General features: G+C 41.4%; 1 protein-coding gene across 2 annotated transcripts; it reads right to left on the reverse strand.

Annotated features, from left to right (window-relative positions):
* Positions 1 to 230: 230 nt before the first annotated feature.
* Positions 231 to 14,690, reverse strand: Ca2 (carbonic anhydrase 2). 2 transcript variants are annotated; one of them, XM_027398734.2, is made up of 7 exons: positions 14,657 to 14,690; positions 13,372 to 13,569; positions 6,390 to 6,508; positions 5,881 to 5,973; positions 4,673 to 4,735; positions 3,368 to 3,523; positions 231 to 350 (listed from the first exon to the last, which is right to left on the reverse strand). In XM_027398734.2, the coding sequence occupies exons 1-7, from the start codon at positions 14,688 to 14,690 to the stop codon at positions 231 to 233; spliced, it is 783 nt and encodes a 260-aa protein (XP_027254535.1). The 2 variants fall into 2 exon arrangements, with proteins under 2 accessions (XP_027254535.1, XP_035294886.1); XM_035438995.1 differs by lacking the exons at positions 6,390 to 6,508; positions 14,657 to 14,690 and having other exon boundaries at positions 13,372 to 13,419.
* Positions 14,691 to 15,965: the final 1,275 nt, after the last annotated feature.

Genomic DNA, 15,965 nt, shown 5'->3' on the forward strand with positions numbered 1-15,965 from the left:
ATTAGGTTGCTATGACTAAGAAGGTATGTCATAAGCCAACCACCAAACTGCTACCACACTACCACCGCTTGAGACACCGGGTTCTTGTTCTTCACATTTTATTAGGTGAGAGATGAAAGGCCTACAATACCAGACACAAAGGTGGGATCCAAATTACCAAGGTAGAATTGTGCTTAGCTACAGAGAGGCGGCCGAACTTGTATTGTTTGGACGCCTGCTCCAGGACCATCTTATTTGAAGGATGCTTTGATCTTTCTGTTCTTCAGCGGCTGAGCTGGGCGCCAGTTGTCCACCATATGTTCCTCAGGTTCCCCCTCTGCGTTGAAGCTCAGCTTACGGAACTGGGACATCTAAAGACAGGATGAAATTGAAAACAAAAAAACATTAGTGTCACAATAATACATACTTAAGTGGCAATGTTTTGTCTTTAAATGATGCCTCCAAAGCCCGGCACTGGTGGCACATGCCTTTAATTCCAGCTTGAAGACGTAGTCAGGGCTCTGGGTTCAAGTCCAGCCGGATCTACAGAGTTACACAGAGAAACCCTATCACACACACACACACACACACACACACACACACACACACACACACACCGAAATAAAAAAAAAAAACATAAATGCAGCCTCCTATATCCTCAGTGGCATGAATCTCAAATAGTTATATATTGCATGTGGATTGAGTGTGGAAGAATGCGTTCATGAAACATTTATGTAGACTACACAAAGCCACTTGGGTCTTTCTTTAATAAAATTTTTTGTGAGCTTGCTTTTCTTGTTTTCCTTTTAAATCAAGCATCAAAAGTTTGTAAATTAATGCCTCTGATATGTAAAATAATGATAACAGTTTTAGATCTATATTAAAGTTTTGTTTTCTGTCTCAAAGGAGAGTAAGTCCAGCAAGTGCTCGAGTATGTAAAGGGCCAGGCCTACTGGCTCCCAGGGAAGACCGAGTAGCTGGTATCTCTGCTTAGACACTTACACACTAAGACTGCACTGGGGTTCCAAGACCAGTTCCTGGGAACTGGCTGAGTTCAGTGTCCTTCGAGCCTGTTTTTGTTTCCTGGCTCAACATGAACACAGACTCAAATATGCTAAGTTCCACTTAAAATATGCACCAGAGCACTGTGTGTGTCTCTGTGTGTGTGTGTTGGGGGGGTGATTATGTGTTTGGAGTATGCATGCACACATGTGTGCACATGCATGTGGAAGCCAGAGATCAACCTTGCGTGTTATCTAGTAGGTTCTGGCCAACTTATTTTTTCACAAAAGGTCTCTCATTGGCTGGAGCTTGCCTAGTAGGGTAGGCTGACTAGCCTTTAGGCCACAAGGATACATCAGTCCTCTTTTCTCTAACATTGGGTTTACAAATTAACACCCACACACTGAGCTTTTTCACATGTTCCCTGGAGTTTGAACTCAGCCCTAATGGTCCTGAGATAAGCACTTCAGAGACTGACTAAGCCATCCCTTCAGCCCTAAAACTTTTTTTCTATCAAGTTGGTATGATTAGGCTGCATATGGCCCCTTCCCATCACTCACATTATATTCAAATATTGGCAAATTTAACTCATCATTTTATAATTGAAGACAAGGCTGTGTATAGAGAAGTAAGGCATCAGAATATAATAGATGGTTTATATTGTTCATCCACCAACTGTTGCCAGCCCTCGTATTTTCTCAGAAACCAACATCTGTTCTCATTGGGAGCCACAATAGGTAAATCCTTAAGTTTTATTTTTTCATGGTAACACTTTTTCTTGCTAGAGTCTAATTTAGAAATGAACAGGAGCACAATGCTCGTCAGAGAGGTGTAAAGGATTTCCTGAGCATCTTCGATCACAGGGAACCAGGGGATGCTGCCTCAGAGGTAGGTGTGCCTGGATGTGATACTTTTTTTCCCCAACCATCTAGGTTGCAGTGCCAGGAAGCATAGTAAAGAGAAGGGACTCTTGGAGGAAGAACTAGAGCTGTGGCGCTGAGCTGAGTATATGACAAGACCTCCTATGGTCCAAGATATGCAAATATGCCCTTACTATGGAATCCCATCAAAACACCCAATTCATATTTGTAGTTTAGCACCATTTTCTATAGTAAAGGGAAAATTCACTGAGTATAGTTTTCTGTATTTGGCACTAGAGTGTGTGCAGACAATATTTATACCTGCCAAAGTAACTATTGATCTCAGACTTTGAAATATCCTAAGTTGTTCTTAGTGGAGAAGTAAGAGGAATGCTGATGTTTTGTGCCATATCTCAAGCACCACATCTACAACAAGAAGTGGCATTTTAATCTTTTCTTCGTGCTACTTCAGGATGCCTGCTCAACTGTTAAAACTCGCAGTTTAATTTTCAAGCCACATACCAGCTAAACATACCATTGCGTGGCCCACTTGATTACTCTACATGGAAGTTTCTAGTTGTATATTGATTTTCTCAAAGGATAGGTGTGAATTATTCTTAACATTAATACATTAATATTCTAAAGGGGAGCACAGAAGAGAAAATACGTCCCCAACCATACCTGGTGCTGCCCAAGGAACTGGGTGGAATGCACTTCCATTTTCCTGTGCTTACAGATTTTATCAGCAAATTCCAGACAGCAAAATAAGAAAGTCTGGCAACGTGATCTCTCTTGCATATTGCATGTCTGAACTCTCATGATTCTAAAAGTTTTCAGATTTAAATTACACAGTCAAATAATTGTCACGGTAAAACTGGCTGCAGGTGTCCTCTGTATTACCAGGATCTGACCCTTTGTGATTGTCGAGAAATGTCTGTTTTCAGCATATGCTGAAGAAATCAAGGGAAAAAGCCATTTGTGTGCACTTGCATGGGTGCTCACAGGTGACTTAGGGGCTACACTGAGCACTTGAACATCACAAATTACTCAGGAAATGTAAGATTATCTTGTCTGAGCCTCTGAAGCAAGCTGGGGTGAGGTGTTTTGAGAGATACTTTTTCTGCAAGCCAAAACTCTATCTTGGTCAGGATTCAGATGTGTATCTCACATACACATGATTCAGCTAAACTCTTGCATCAGTGAGCAGGAGGCTGGGAATCATTACTGATATCTATGTAACCTTCAATATGAAATTTCATTTTTCAATGCCTCTGTTTCCTCCTAGCTGTCAAAAAGGAATATATTAATAAGCAGACATCACTCTCCTGTAATCCTCACAATAATCAGATTTAAAAAACTGCTTCAGAACTGCCTACAGTGCTGGCAATAACAACAAATCTTTATGAACCGCCAACCACTTCTGTGCCATTAGCCACTGGGTGAGAAGTCACAGGAGGATAAGATCCCAGGTCTGACTGGGAAGGGCAGCTTTTCTGCTAAAGGAGGGCTCTCCCTAGAAAACCAACCTGCTCACTGCTAACAGTAATGGGTTCCTTAAGCACAATCCAAGTCACACATTCCAGCAGAGGTGGAGTGGTCAGAGAGCCCGGGTATGTCCAGTAGTCCAAGTTTCCAGGGAGAAGGGATCGAGGATCGAAATTAGTGAAGGCGGCACTCTTCCCCTGCACAGCAAATGCACAGAAGAAAGTCAACCCCAGATCAGTAGGAAGGAGACTGGCATCCACAGCTCTACTCAGCTCTCCCTGGAAGTCTTTTGTACAGAGGTTCCAGGCTTATTGACAAACGAAATAAAGAGCACTAGCACAAGGCATTTCATTTGGAAACAGTGAGAGCATGAAAAATTAATTATGTTTCATCCTGTCATCCAAACCATTCCTTTAAGTTTTCTATTGCCCTTAACTGATCATATCTGGCATTTACTTAAAGCTGTATGGTTACCACTAAAATGGTAAATATAATTAGGTTGCAATATTAAAAGAAATAAAGGATCTTTGCTAATAAGGTGATAATTTTGCTTTGATATTTCACAGTTCCATTAAAGCATCATATTTGGCTCTGAACATAGCACTTTCAAAGCAGTGACTGGGTGGAAATAAGAGGTTTCACACTACGGTTTTCTCTTCTTTAATGTTGTTGCAGAGATGAAGTGATATAATAAGAATAAATGAAAGGAACTAATGATAATTAGCAGTAGGGAGAGGGGATAGGACCATGAGGAAGATGGATCAGTTTTATCACACATGATTCAAGGAGGGCAAGAGAGGTGCAAAGATGTACATTTCATAAATTGGTTGTTGTTTGAAGATGAGCTTTGTGCAGCCAGCCTGCCACAGGGTTGGCCAGTCACTGCAAGTGAATGTTGCACATAAGCAGATGCCCCAAAACCTCAGCACACCAATGCTGCACAGAAGGCTTAAACCCAGAATGGATGAACTCAGTCCTTGGAATATGAATCTCCATGGTTCAGGCTTGTCTACTCCATGCATCTCTGAATCTCCTGGATTAGCATAGAGACCACAACATAGCAAGCCTCCCACAAGCACTGCTGTGTGAATCACTGAATAGTTTGTTCAGATGATCTTTCTGGCTCCTTGATGTCCTCTGGTTCTCACATATGTGCTCTTCTAATAGAACACCATTACAAGCCAAACTAGCAGAATTAGAACCCACTTTTGCAAAAGGAAAAATATTATAAGTATTTGCCTTCACTGAACTGTTCATCCAAATACCAATAATATCATCAAACATCAATAAGACTAGTCATTCTCATCAAAAAAATATTTAAAATCTAGAGTATTGAAAAGAGTTACCTTTGTTTTAATGGACTCCAGTGCATCAAGAACTTTCTGAAGGCCTTTTGTTGCAGGTCCGATCTGCATAAAAGCAGGGGTTTAAAAGATCTCATGAGTCAGTTGGCACTCGCCAGTTTACTTTGAGCAACACTATCACGAAAAATTTCTGAAGAAGGAGGAGGAGGAGGAAAGAAAATGAGGAGGAAGAGGAAAAGAGGAAGAAGAGGAAAAAGAAGGAGAAGAAGAAGAGGAGGAGGAGGAAGAGGAGGAGGAGAAGGAGGAGGAAAAAGAAGAAGAAACTCCTTAGTCATGCCACATGTCATCCATGGCTTGTAACATAGTTGTCACAGAATCTTTAGCCTATCTCTGCTTCTGTAACTCACTCCTCTGAATTACCTTGTCCTAACTCCCCATCACCTTCAGCTGCTAAGCTGCAAGAACTCAAGGGCTGACCTCAGTTGATGCCTTTGAAGGAACTCACATTTTTGCCTACCCCTCCTTATACAAATTCTCTTTTCGCTTTCCCCCACACCCTCTAGCCTTCCTATTTATTGACTCCCTCTAGCCTTCCTATTTATTGACTCCTATGTTTGTTTTCAGTCATTATGAGCATGCTCTCAGGGCTTAAAGGCCTTGCATTAGCAGTTTCTCAGGATTGTGGCCTGAGCAGTTTTATCATCTTTCTCTTTCTGCCATCTTTGCATGAACTTCATGAGCTCCTACACCTTCCTCCTTAGCATGGGCACTACTCATGAACATCCATCCCAGAGTATTCTACACTTCCCTTTCCAGTTTGTTAGGGGCAGCTCAACTCTGAGATCCCACAATTCCTGAAATTTGCCAACATTGAGTTCCCATCCTAGAACCCCACCACTGCTCCACTAGAACTTGATCTCACTCTCACATTATCTATTCTAAAATAATAGAGTAGTAAGCTTAGCTGAAGGTTTTACTAAAGCAAATCACATCCTACTAGTCACATTCAGTTTACCTCTGTCTTTCCTTTACATTAATATCTAACTGGTTTCTAAGTGACACACTTAAAGTGTCTTTCAGATACCCATATGGAAAGAATGGATCAGTAGAGGGAGAATTAGACCTGAACATACTTTTGTGCCAAAAACATTTCCTCAGAATTGTAGTAGAATGTTCTCCCTGTTATGAATATTCTGTCTGGCCAATCATTCCTAAACACAGAAAAACAAAGAATTGGGTCATTAACCAACCTTCAAAAAGATACCCAAAACAGCCAGTCCATCTGGGTGCTGCACAGCTTTCCCAAAATCTCCATATTTGGTGTTCCAGTGAACCAAGTGAAGCTAAAGGCATGGGAGAATAAACCACAGTAAACGATGCATATAAAAGGCAACAGATTTTATCTCATGACTATTCTTCCCTTTAGAGCTAAAGGTTATTAAAGAGAAAATATGGATAATTCTAAGAAAAAAAAACTTGATTTATTTCTAGTTATACTTGCTAAAATACCTCATCACTTTAAGAACAACTCTAAGACAAGAATATCAAGAAAAGGCACAGGTTTTATTAATGGATTTACAATACAATAAACTCAACCTGTTCTGACAGACTTAAAAGGATGGTGATGAAGCACCTAAGAAACTAATGGGAAGGTCCTTTGCAAAGAGGTTGTTCAATTGGTATGTGTTGGGCTCATAAAACTAAACTTTGGAAATTAATGCTAAACAGGCTTTTCTCTGTAACAAAGAAATGACCTTACCTCCGCAGCATATTTTGTCTTGTTCACAGTGTGCTCGGAGCCATGCCCATCAGATGAGCCCCAGTGAAAGTGAAATTGGATCAATCTGTAGGTGCCACTGAGGGGTCCTCCTTTCAGCACTAAAATTAAAATACAGGCAAGTAATGTCTCTGTAGACACACACACACACACACACACACACACACACACACACACACACACACAGAGAGAGAGAGAGAGAGAGAGAGACAGAGAGAGAGAGAGAGAGAGAGAGAGAGAGAGAGAGAGAGAGAGAGAACTTAAATCCTGACGGGTTTAGTACTAACCAAAATGATTTCAACTGTGTTTTATTTTCCTATGTGCTAGCTAATGGATGGATGCCTTGTCCATTTCTGCTGGACACATTGTGATGTCTCCTGAAAGCTCTCAGGTCCGAAAAGAGGAGACTTGATGTACAATTAGTGAAAGGCCTATTGGAATGATCTGGAACCAGGCACCTGTCTTCCCATGGAGCCCAAAGACTGTCCTGCCAGTCCAAACACCAGAATTTGAAAAAAATAAATAAATAAAAATATTATAAAATTTAACTGTGCTTACACTAACTGGGTTTGTCCCTGAAAATCTTAACAAACCCCTGGAACTTCCTAATCTGTAAAATCTGTAATTAGATTATTTATTTCATTAATAATAACCTGTCCTTTGTGCAGTGCAAGCTAAACTACAGAAACTATTCTGGATTCTCTATCCTGGAATTCACTTCGTTTTAGTCAATAAATCATCCTAGAGGTCACATGCCTGGACTCCTCCATTCATAGATACTTGACAAGTGTGTCTTAAAAAAAGATTACAATGGAAGCACACAACCTACAACTTTTACCTCACTTGTGTGTATCTATGCCATTTAAAAAATATAGTTAAATGTTTTCAAAGTGACTCAGTTCCACTATTATTTTTCTGGGATGAAGGCATCTGTTGCTTTAGGTACATTTTATTGGCCTTGGACCATAATTTTATAAAATAATGAACTTAAATCCACAGTGGCTTTGTAAAGCACAGGGACAAAGTCTGTACAATGAATTTCACTTGCTTCATTTCATTTAAATATGTTCGGTTGATAGCAAGACCTATTCATCTATTCAAAGTAAAGGGTGACACTGGCTGACATATTCAGTGTGGCCTTTCCACAGCAACTATGCAATCACTGGCTGCTGACTCTTCCAATAGGCCAAGAGAGAATAAGAAGAAAGAAAAGAGGAAGAATGAATCATGAATGGTGTTATATTACACATGTGTGAAGAAATATGAATCCATATGAATTCATATGTACTATGCTAAGATCATGTCCCTTGAAGCACAGAAGCTACTGTGTCTATATATCTGAGGAGACTGCAAAGAAAGGATCAAGCCCAGGACCCTATACTAGCTTTTTCCAGGAAGGAATGCATAGCCTTTATTCCCCTTTTTATTTTTCTCTCATATATTACACCCTGACTGCAGTTTCTTCCTGCCCCCAGTATCTACCCACAATTTCTCTCTCTCCCAGATCCACCTCCCCTTAAATAATAGCCTTGCCTCCCCGGGACATCAACCAAATATGGCCTAACAAACTACAAAAAGACCAGACATATTCCATCAAAAATACACACTTAACAATGAAATCGGCTTTCTGAAGCAATTTAGTGTGGGGACAGAATTCTGTACAGTGACTCCTCAAAGCTCACAATCAATTGACCATTAACATGCGGCAAATGTCATGCATCCTATCATTAGATAAGCCAAGGAGCAAATCCAATTCAATGAACCTACCATAAGAGTCAGCCGACCTACTTTCCCCCGGGAGAATCAAACAAACATCTCTTACTTTATAGTGAACATATTTTCCCACTATTTCTTATTCCCTCCTTTTCAGACCTTGAAATTGCATCATCTTTCACTTGTCTGAGGAAATATTTTAAATGCAACTGTTTTGAGTGCCTATACACTTTTATTTTAAAAGACTTTGTGAACACTAGAAGACATGATTAAAAGATTAAATATACCCAGTGCTAATCTTTAGCACTATACAGCTGTTTTAGCCTACATTAAAATAAAACTTGTTGCTATGTAGATTAGAAGTCCACTGTAATTAGAAAAGGTTATTAAATCTTTAGAATTAAATTGCTACAGGCAGCAGCAGTTCTGGTTTCAGAAATTGTTTACAATGACTTTATCTTGGATAGACACAGCATGTATTATTTCAACTAAGAAATAAAAATTACAACACTTTGATTAATATAGCTTACTCTATATTCTGAAATACATTTATTTATTCAAACTGCTATGTACTATTTTTTAAACTGTCTTGGCTTATAAAACTGTCTTGGCTTTTGCTTTTCTTGTGCAAAAATATTTTTCTGTGTAGTAGAAATTACTAGCTGTATGATTATTCTTTGTAAAAATCCAGGTATGGTGGGGGTGTGTCCCACAGGGTTCAAGTTTTCACTGTGCCACAGAAACTTGCTCGACGAGGCAGTATATAAAGAAATGGGGCTTTCTATACTTATTTATTCAAGACTTTGAATTTTTAATTTAAATTTCAACTCAAAACCAGAACTTGTCCCAATTTTAACTTTTATACGTTTATTTTATAAACGTAGTATAATTACCACATAACACTATATAATGAAATACTTCTTATACTGAATACTGAATTATTAACCTTTTATTTTAAAAATGAGATTTTATACTACTGAAATCAATTAGAAACCCATATAAAATAACTGAAAATTTACCATTTTTCATTGTTTTTCTTCCTAGTAACTATTGCTAACTAAGATGTATTTGAACCACAAACTAAAGACCACTGGGGTAAGTAATTGCCCTTAACCCCAAATTACAAGTAAACATCCCCCACTATGTTTTTCCTAAAACTATTTAGTCATTTCCTGCTCAATCAGACAAATGAAAACTTCCCACAGACAAGTCGTCAATGTTACTACCTGAAAATTTTTCTTCACAAATACTCTGAAATTTTTTAATTCATGCTTGCAATTTTTACTACTGATTAGACTAGACATACTTTTCTATTGACAGTACCAAATCATCCTAGGACTATAGTCATGCAAGCATATCTGAGAAGGGTGCTCACATTCCATTTTTTCTAAACAATGAAACATTTAGCTCTCCACTTCATTAGAGTAGCACAGTGAAAAAAATCAAGTGTTTTAGTGTAAACTATATAGGGATTACTGAGGCTTAAGCCTAAGCCTTTTTTAGGAGAGAGTTTCACTTCTCAACATGCTTAGGAAACATTGGTCAGGGCCCTAGGCATTAGATTAGAGATTCTGCTGACCTGACTAACCATGAGCATGGAGAGCCCTTCCTTGGTTGCTTATGATCGCTTGTGGAAGGTAAATTTACAGCTTCAAAATTAAGTCCCTGTAAAGTTAAACAGAACCCAGGTACAAAGCCCCATTATGTTATCCAGACAATGGAAGGCTTCAAAGGCACACAGGGGAACCACTCAGCTTCCCTCTTCAACTAGCATAAACAAATAAACATTGTTTCTGTTTTTAAAAACAGAGATCTAACCGGGATGATTATGCTTTCAATGTTCTTCTGTAACACTGCAATAAAGCAGAGAGTTTTAAACTTATTAACAAGAGTTAATAAGTTAGCAATGGTTAATGCTTTGACTCCTTTTGTGCCAGAAAAAGCTGGCAGGAAAATATCAAGCAGAGGTTATTCCTTCCTAATACTTTTTAAAAGAACTTAAAAGGATTATTAGCAATTTTTCATTAATTTAAGATTACTGGCTTTAAAGGAATTTTGAAAACTTTAGTGTGAGCTTCAGATTAAAATCTATTAATTCCATGTGTTAAAAAAATTACCTCCAAGTAAATAGACAGAAGCCCATACTCAGCTAGCTCAGTTTCTGACAACTGGTACTCTAGTCTGTGTAAGATAACATTCAGAACATACTGCAAAGCCAGAATTCAAGTTCTAATTCTAGAAGGCCGGGATCTCAGTGTGGGGTTTTGGAGTGGGGGTAAATGATTGCTGCGTTTAAACGTAGAAAATAAATTTAAAATAGCCCAAAGAATCCTTAATGTTTATTTTCGAAATATCAAGTAGCCAAAATGAATTCATTTTAGACTTAAGTGTACAGAAAAATACATCAGCTTTTTAAAACATGTTATGGACAACTAAACATTGACGATGCTCATCATTTGAAGAGTCATATATATATGTAATATATATATATATATTAAAGGCCACTAGTTAATGTTTCCAGGAATGTGGTGTAGGGAAGGACAAGCCTCAGCAAATGATTCTCTTTGTTCTACTTTTGAGATTCTGAGAATCGTCAAAAAAGAAAATCCAGAGTATTTTTTTCATGTGGAGTATTACTTTTTAACTTATTCTATAAGTGGGTTTTCCTTTTATATCAACATTTTAATACATTCTCAGTTCTTTTTTAACCAAAGTCACTGAAAGAGATAGAGGACAATAGTAGAGTTACAAAGGAGTCTTTGATGGGCAAGGGAGAGCAATTCCCTCTAATCTTCACTGACCCTTTGTTTTTCCGGAGACCTTTCTGCTATCTAGGGCCCATAGACACATATCCTGTTCTCTCCTTAACCCCCTGGGGTTTCCTAATTCCCTTTGGTGGAGTCTCTTCCAATCACCCCAATCCTTTATTCCTCTGAATGAACCATATTTACTCTGGAAACTCTTTCCTGAGGTGTCACGTGGACGCCTAAGCCTCATTGTAGTCCTACAATTCCTAGATCCACATTATTTTTGCAAGTACCAAAGTGACAGCCTTCCTTTTTCCCAGATATTGACAGACACCCAGCTGAAGACTTGTCTGTGAATCTCTAGCTAACAGACTTCCAAATGCCAGGATTTCCCACCTAGGGAGTAAGTTGAAATCAAAAGAAGTATTGGTAGCTACATATCCTGTTTCCCACCCCTTCCCTACCAGCTGCCTGGGAATTCCTGAGTTTGGTTACAAGATCCTGCTATGAAACCATCCCCCTTACCATATCCTCCAAAAGCTCTGAAACCCTGACTAGTGCCACCTGGACCCTCATTCCTCTCTTCAGACACCCCCCCGCCCCCCCCCCCCCCACACACAGACTTCCATACTGTCTGTTTCTGGTGCTAGGTTCTTTTTTGTCTTGTTTTGTTTTTCAAGACAGGGTTTCTCTGTGGCTTTGGAGGCTGTCCTGGAACTAGCTCTTGTAGACCAGGCTGGTCTCGAACTCACATAGATCCCATAGATCTGTCTGCCTCTGCCTCCCAAGTGCTGGGATTAAAGGCGTGCGCCACCACCGCCCGGCTGATGCTAGGTTCTTAAACTCTCCTCAGAGAATTCTTAAACCAAAGGATTCATTTCAGTGACTACTTGGATCCCGTATCAAGAGCCCACAATTCCTTGAAGAGTTTACTTTTGCATGTATCAAGGTTACAATTAAAGCCTATTGTTTCTATATCCTTCTACTTTAGATATCTTCAGTACATTCTCCATTCTGAGGATACAAGAATGGAATGAGGTCTCAACTACCCTCATGACCCTTATGAGGCATGAGCTAATGTTATCGATGTCGACAGAAAGACTCCTAATAAGGCAGATGGGGGAAGGGGGCCATAGCTAGGTAATAGAGGTAAAGAATTTCAGAGATTGCCACATCACCCTCATGACTTGAGATAAAGCTTAAAACACAGGCTCTGTGAGACTTCTGTCTCCCACCAGCAGGCCCCCTACAGAGGGACTGACTCAACAAGTTACAAGGGCTGCTCAGGACTGTCACACAACAGTTGTGGGCCAATCAACCGTCCTAGCTTTCTTCAAACAGACCAACCCAAAATTAGGGGAGGAAAATCCTTCAGAGGCTTTCCCAGCCCTCAAGAAGAGACAAGGGATTTTTCATTTGGCATTCTGAATTCCCCCTCTTCTTACAGATGGTCCTTTTCTCTGTGTCTGTTGCATGTGTGTGTTTGCTCACACACACCCCCCAATAAATACACCTCTCTTCAAGTGGTGATTCTGTCTGAAGTATTTGAGATTTCTCTGCTGATACTGAAACATAATGGCCAACCAGATTATAATCCTTTAATTACACGTTATATACATGCCAGTATTTAGCACGGGCATTACTTCCAACTCTGACAGCAATAGTAGCTGTTTCCTGGGTCTTGGTCCTTTTCCTCTAAGGCACCCCCCTTCTCCAAACCACCCTCAAGCATAATGCATTTACAGGCCCATTTCATTCAGTGACCTTCAAAGGAAAACCTTCTGGAAAATAGGACGCTGGCAATTAAATCAGCCAGGGAGCAATCAGGATAGCTACTATGTATAAATGGGATCAGTCTCCTTTTTCTAAATAAAGAAGAAAAGCCATTCACCAGCATCCTGTCAATGGCCCTATTGCAAATAAATTGTGGTAACTGGGTTTTTCAGTAACTGGCTAAGCATAGCCAACCAATTCTGAAAAATCTTCACTTGTAGAATAAATTTCTGAATAAGATACTGCTACCTTTATCACAGTATGCAAATACACAGTTTGAAACTTCAACATTTTAAGTCATCAGACTCCTCACTTTCCATACTGCTGACTTGAAGACCCCAAAGACATACTTATCGAAGATAGACATCATCAACTCAGGAGGACAAATGTTTTAAAAGTTTAAAAGTTAAGAAAGTCTTGAAAGTTTAAAAGTTCTGTGAGTCAGATGGTTTCTGTACTGTTTTACTTTCTGTGACTTCTCACAAACACATTGCCTGATGCCCTACATATCTCACAATCTGACAAGGTATTAATTAAACAGCACCAGCAGGATAGTTCACAGAATTTGCCTACTTCTGGAACCTAACAACAACAACAAAAAAATTAGAACGATATCTTAGCTTCTAGAAACAAACTGTGGTGGCAGGGGCTTCCTGCCAGTGTCTCTGTATCTTCCATTAAGATGGAAAATAACTATTGGCTAAAAACCCCAATGTTTCTTAAACGCTGACCTGCACAGTCCTGGGAGTCATCAAACTCAACGTTGAAGGAGTGGCCATTGTTGAGAATCTTCTTAGAAGCTGCTTGATCATAACATACACTCAGAGGCTGAAGGGCAGGGTCATGCTGGGCAGTCTTGGTGTCAATGTCAACAGGGGACTGCCGCTCTCCATTGGCAATGGGGAAGTCCTTATGCCAGTGCTCTGGTCCTGGAGGTGAAAAGACACCTGTGAAGTCATCAGTGTGGGAAAGGAGACACTAGCCACTAGAGGCCACCTGTAATTCTATAGACAGTCTACTCAGTTCCAAATTTGGAGGTGATACTAAATAGCACTATAACATTATCAAAAACAAAGTGTGCCTCAGTCTCCTTATTTGTCACATTGGGTAATAATTATTCAAGACTACTTAATAAAGTTCAGTGTGAAAATTAGAATCCGTATACATCTATTTCTTAACAGATAACGCCAGGTAAATGTTAACAATTTTGAGGTCTTTTTACCCAAATTCAATAACTAAAACTGGGCAGAACTACTTGTAGGAATGTGATCCGTCTGGGGATAAACATCCTCTTGCGATTGAGTTTGGAATATTTATGTATTCTCTCTACGGCATTATAGCAGGTCCGGATGCCTCCTGGTGTTACACTAGGTGACAGTACAATGATATAGACCAAGGCTCAGGTACACACACCTCCTTAAGAATTCTCTCTACTAGGGAGGAAGCCCACACACTTCAATGGCGATCCAGATGCACTTTTCTTTCCCCTCAGGAATCTAGGTCTGTGACCAGGAAGACGTCCAGCTATCGACGACACTGGAAGTTGAGAAATGAATGGAAAACCCTGGAGCCAGAGCAATTAGGTTCAAACTAGCTCCAGAAGATGCCGTGACAAAATGCGCTGGGAATCTTAGCCACAGGTGCGGCAGAGACTGATAGGAAGGGGACAAGACTCCTCAATCCCCTCCCCTTAATCTTTCTGTGACTTACAACTAAAATATTCTTAACAACCTTTGTGCGATTCTGCCTAGGTTGCTATAAGGTGATCAGTTGTGGTCGCCACAGGTATTATCCTCCGGTTTTGCTTTGGGCTGTCCCTCCCGGCCCTTGCGCACGGCGGGGCTGGTCTGGGATCAGATCCTCGACAGCGCTCCGAGTCGCGCCAGGGACATCCCAGCGCGGGGACCCGGCTGAGACCCAGGCATCCAAGCTGCGCTATGGGAGCTACAGTGCTAGACAGGTGCCTGAGCCGAGACCGGGAGCGCGCGGCCCGGAGCGCGCGGCCTCCGCACTCACCGTTGTGCCCGCTGTATCCCCAGTGGTGGGACATGGTCGCGCCGATGCTTGGGGCAGAGCAGCAGTTGTCGTCTGTCTAGCGGTCTTGTCGTGTGTGTGGCGGGTCGCACGGTCCGGCTTTTATAGGCTCCCGCCAACTTGGTGCTCTGGGCGGCCCAGGGGAGGGACCGAGTGGACCTGAGCAAGGGGAGGAGACGGTGGAGGTGGAGGACAGAGGTGACAGGCGGAGGCCTGGGTAGTCGGGGGCTCCCGTTGCTTGGTCGGGGCGGGGCGCCCTCCGGCTCCTCTCCGCTTCTGCGTCCGACCCGCTCTGCGGCAATCGCGCGCTCTCCACCCCTCCTGGGCGCGGCGCTGCCCCCCGGGCCGCCGGCGCTCCACTTCCCCGGCCCCATTGTGTGCACAGCCTGGGCCACCATCCCACAGAGCTTGACTCTACTTCCCAGCGTCGCCCGACCTCCCGGCCGCGGCCCGCACACGGCTGCCGAGTTTGACCTTGGGCGGGGAGCCTCTTAGAGGCGCCCGGAGTGGGGATCCCCGAGCAGGGAGCGGGAGACCGAGGGCCCCCTGCTGCCCGGCTGCGGGAAGACGACTGGGTCTCGCCGCCAGGGCGCCCTCCTCCAGCTTCTCACTTGTCCGACAAATTAACCTAAGGCACCGAGCTTCCCAGTGGCGTGTTGATTTAACCAATACTTCTCAAAAATCGCTTTCTTTTTGGAATTGGCTTGAAAAAAAAGGAAGGTACCCTCTGGCTTTCCAGGGACCTAGGGCGTCCCAGGGACACATTACACGTTTCTCAGTGTTCCGTTTGTGCGTTTATGTTTAAACATTTTCCTTCATCTAACACTTTGTTTTTTCCACTATTACTTTGAGAACGTTTTCGTTGACTTCAGAATCTATTGTGGACCCAAGGTCACAGTATTTAGAATTAAAATTGAGCTGGATACAGTTGGGGGAGGGGGTGGCGCTAGTCATCAGATTATTTATATATTAAAACCTATGCGTAAATGCAATGACAAATTACCATGTGACTACATTTTGAGTGCTCTCGGAATCTACGAGCGTTTATTCCAGCCAATGTCACACGGAGATACTTCATGTGCAGATCTCCTTGTTCTTATTCTTAAGACTCAGAAAATTGCGTTTGCCTGTTTACATCAGTCTTTAACTTGATGCCAAAGGAAAATTTTGACAAAGGAGCATCAGTCAAAAATTTTAGATTTCTAAGACCATTACAAAGTGCAGTTCACAGAGTGTCCCTTCCATCTGTGACCGTAGACCTGCATAATTTGCTGGGTGAAGCCCACTGTTC

Source organism: Cricetulus griseus, chromosome 2, assembly GCF_003668045.3.
Source record: "Cricetulus griseus strain 17A/GY chromosome 2, alternate assembly CriGri-PICRH-1.0, whole genome shotgun sequence".
Lineage (NCBI taxonomy): Eukaryota > Metazoa > Chordata > Mammalia > Rodentia > Cricetidae > Cricetulus > Cricetulus griseus.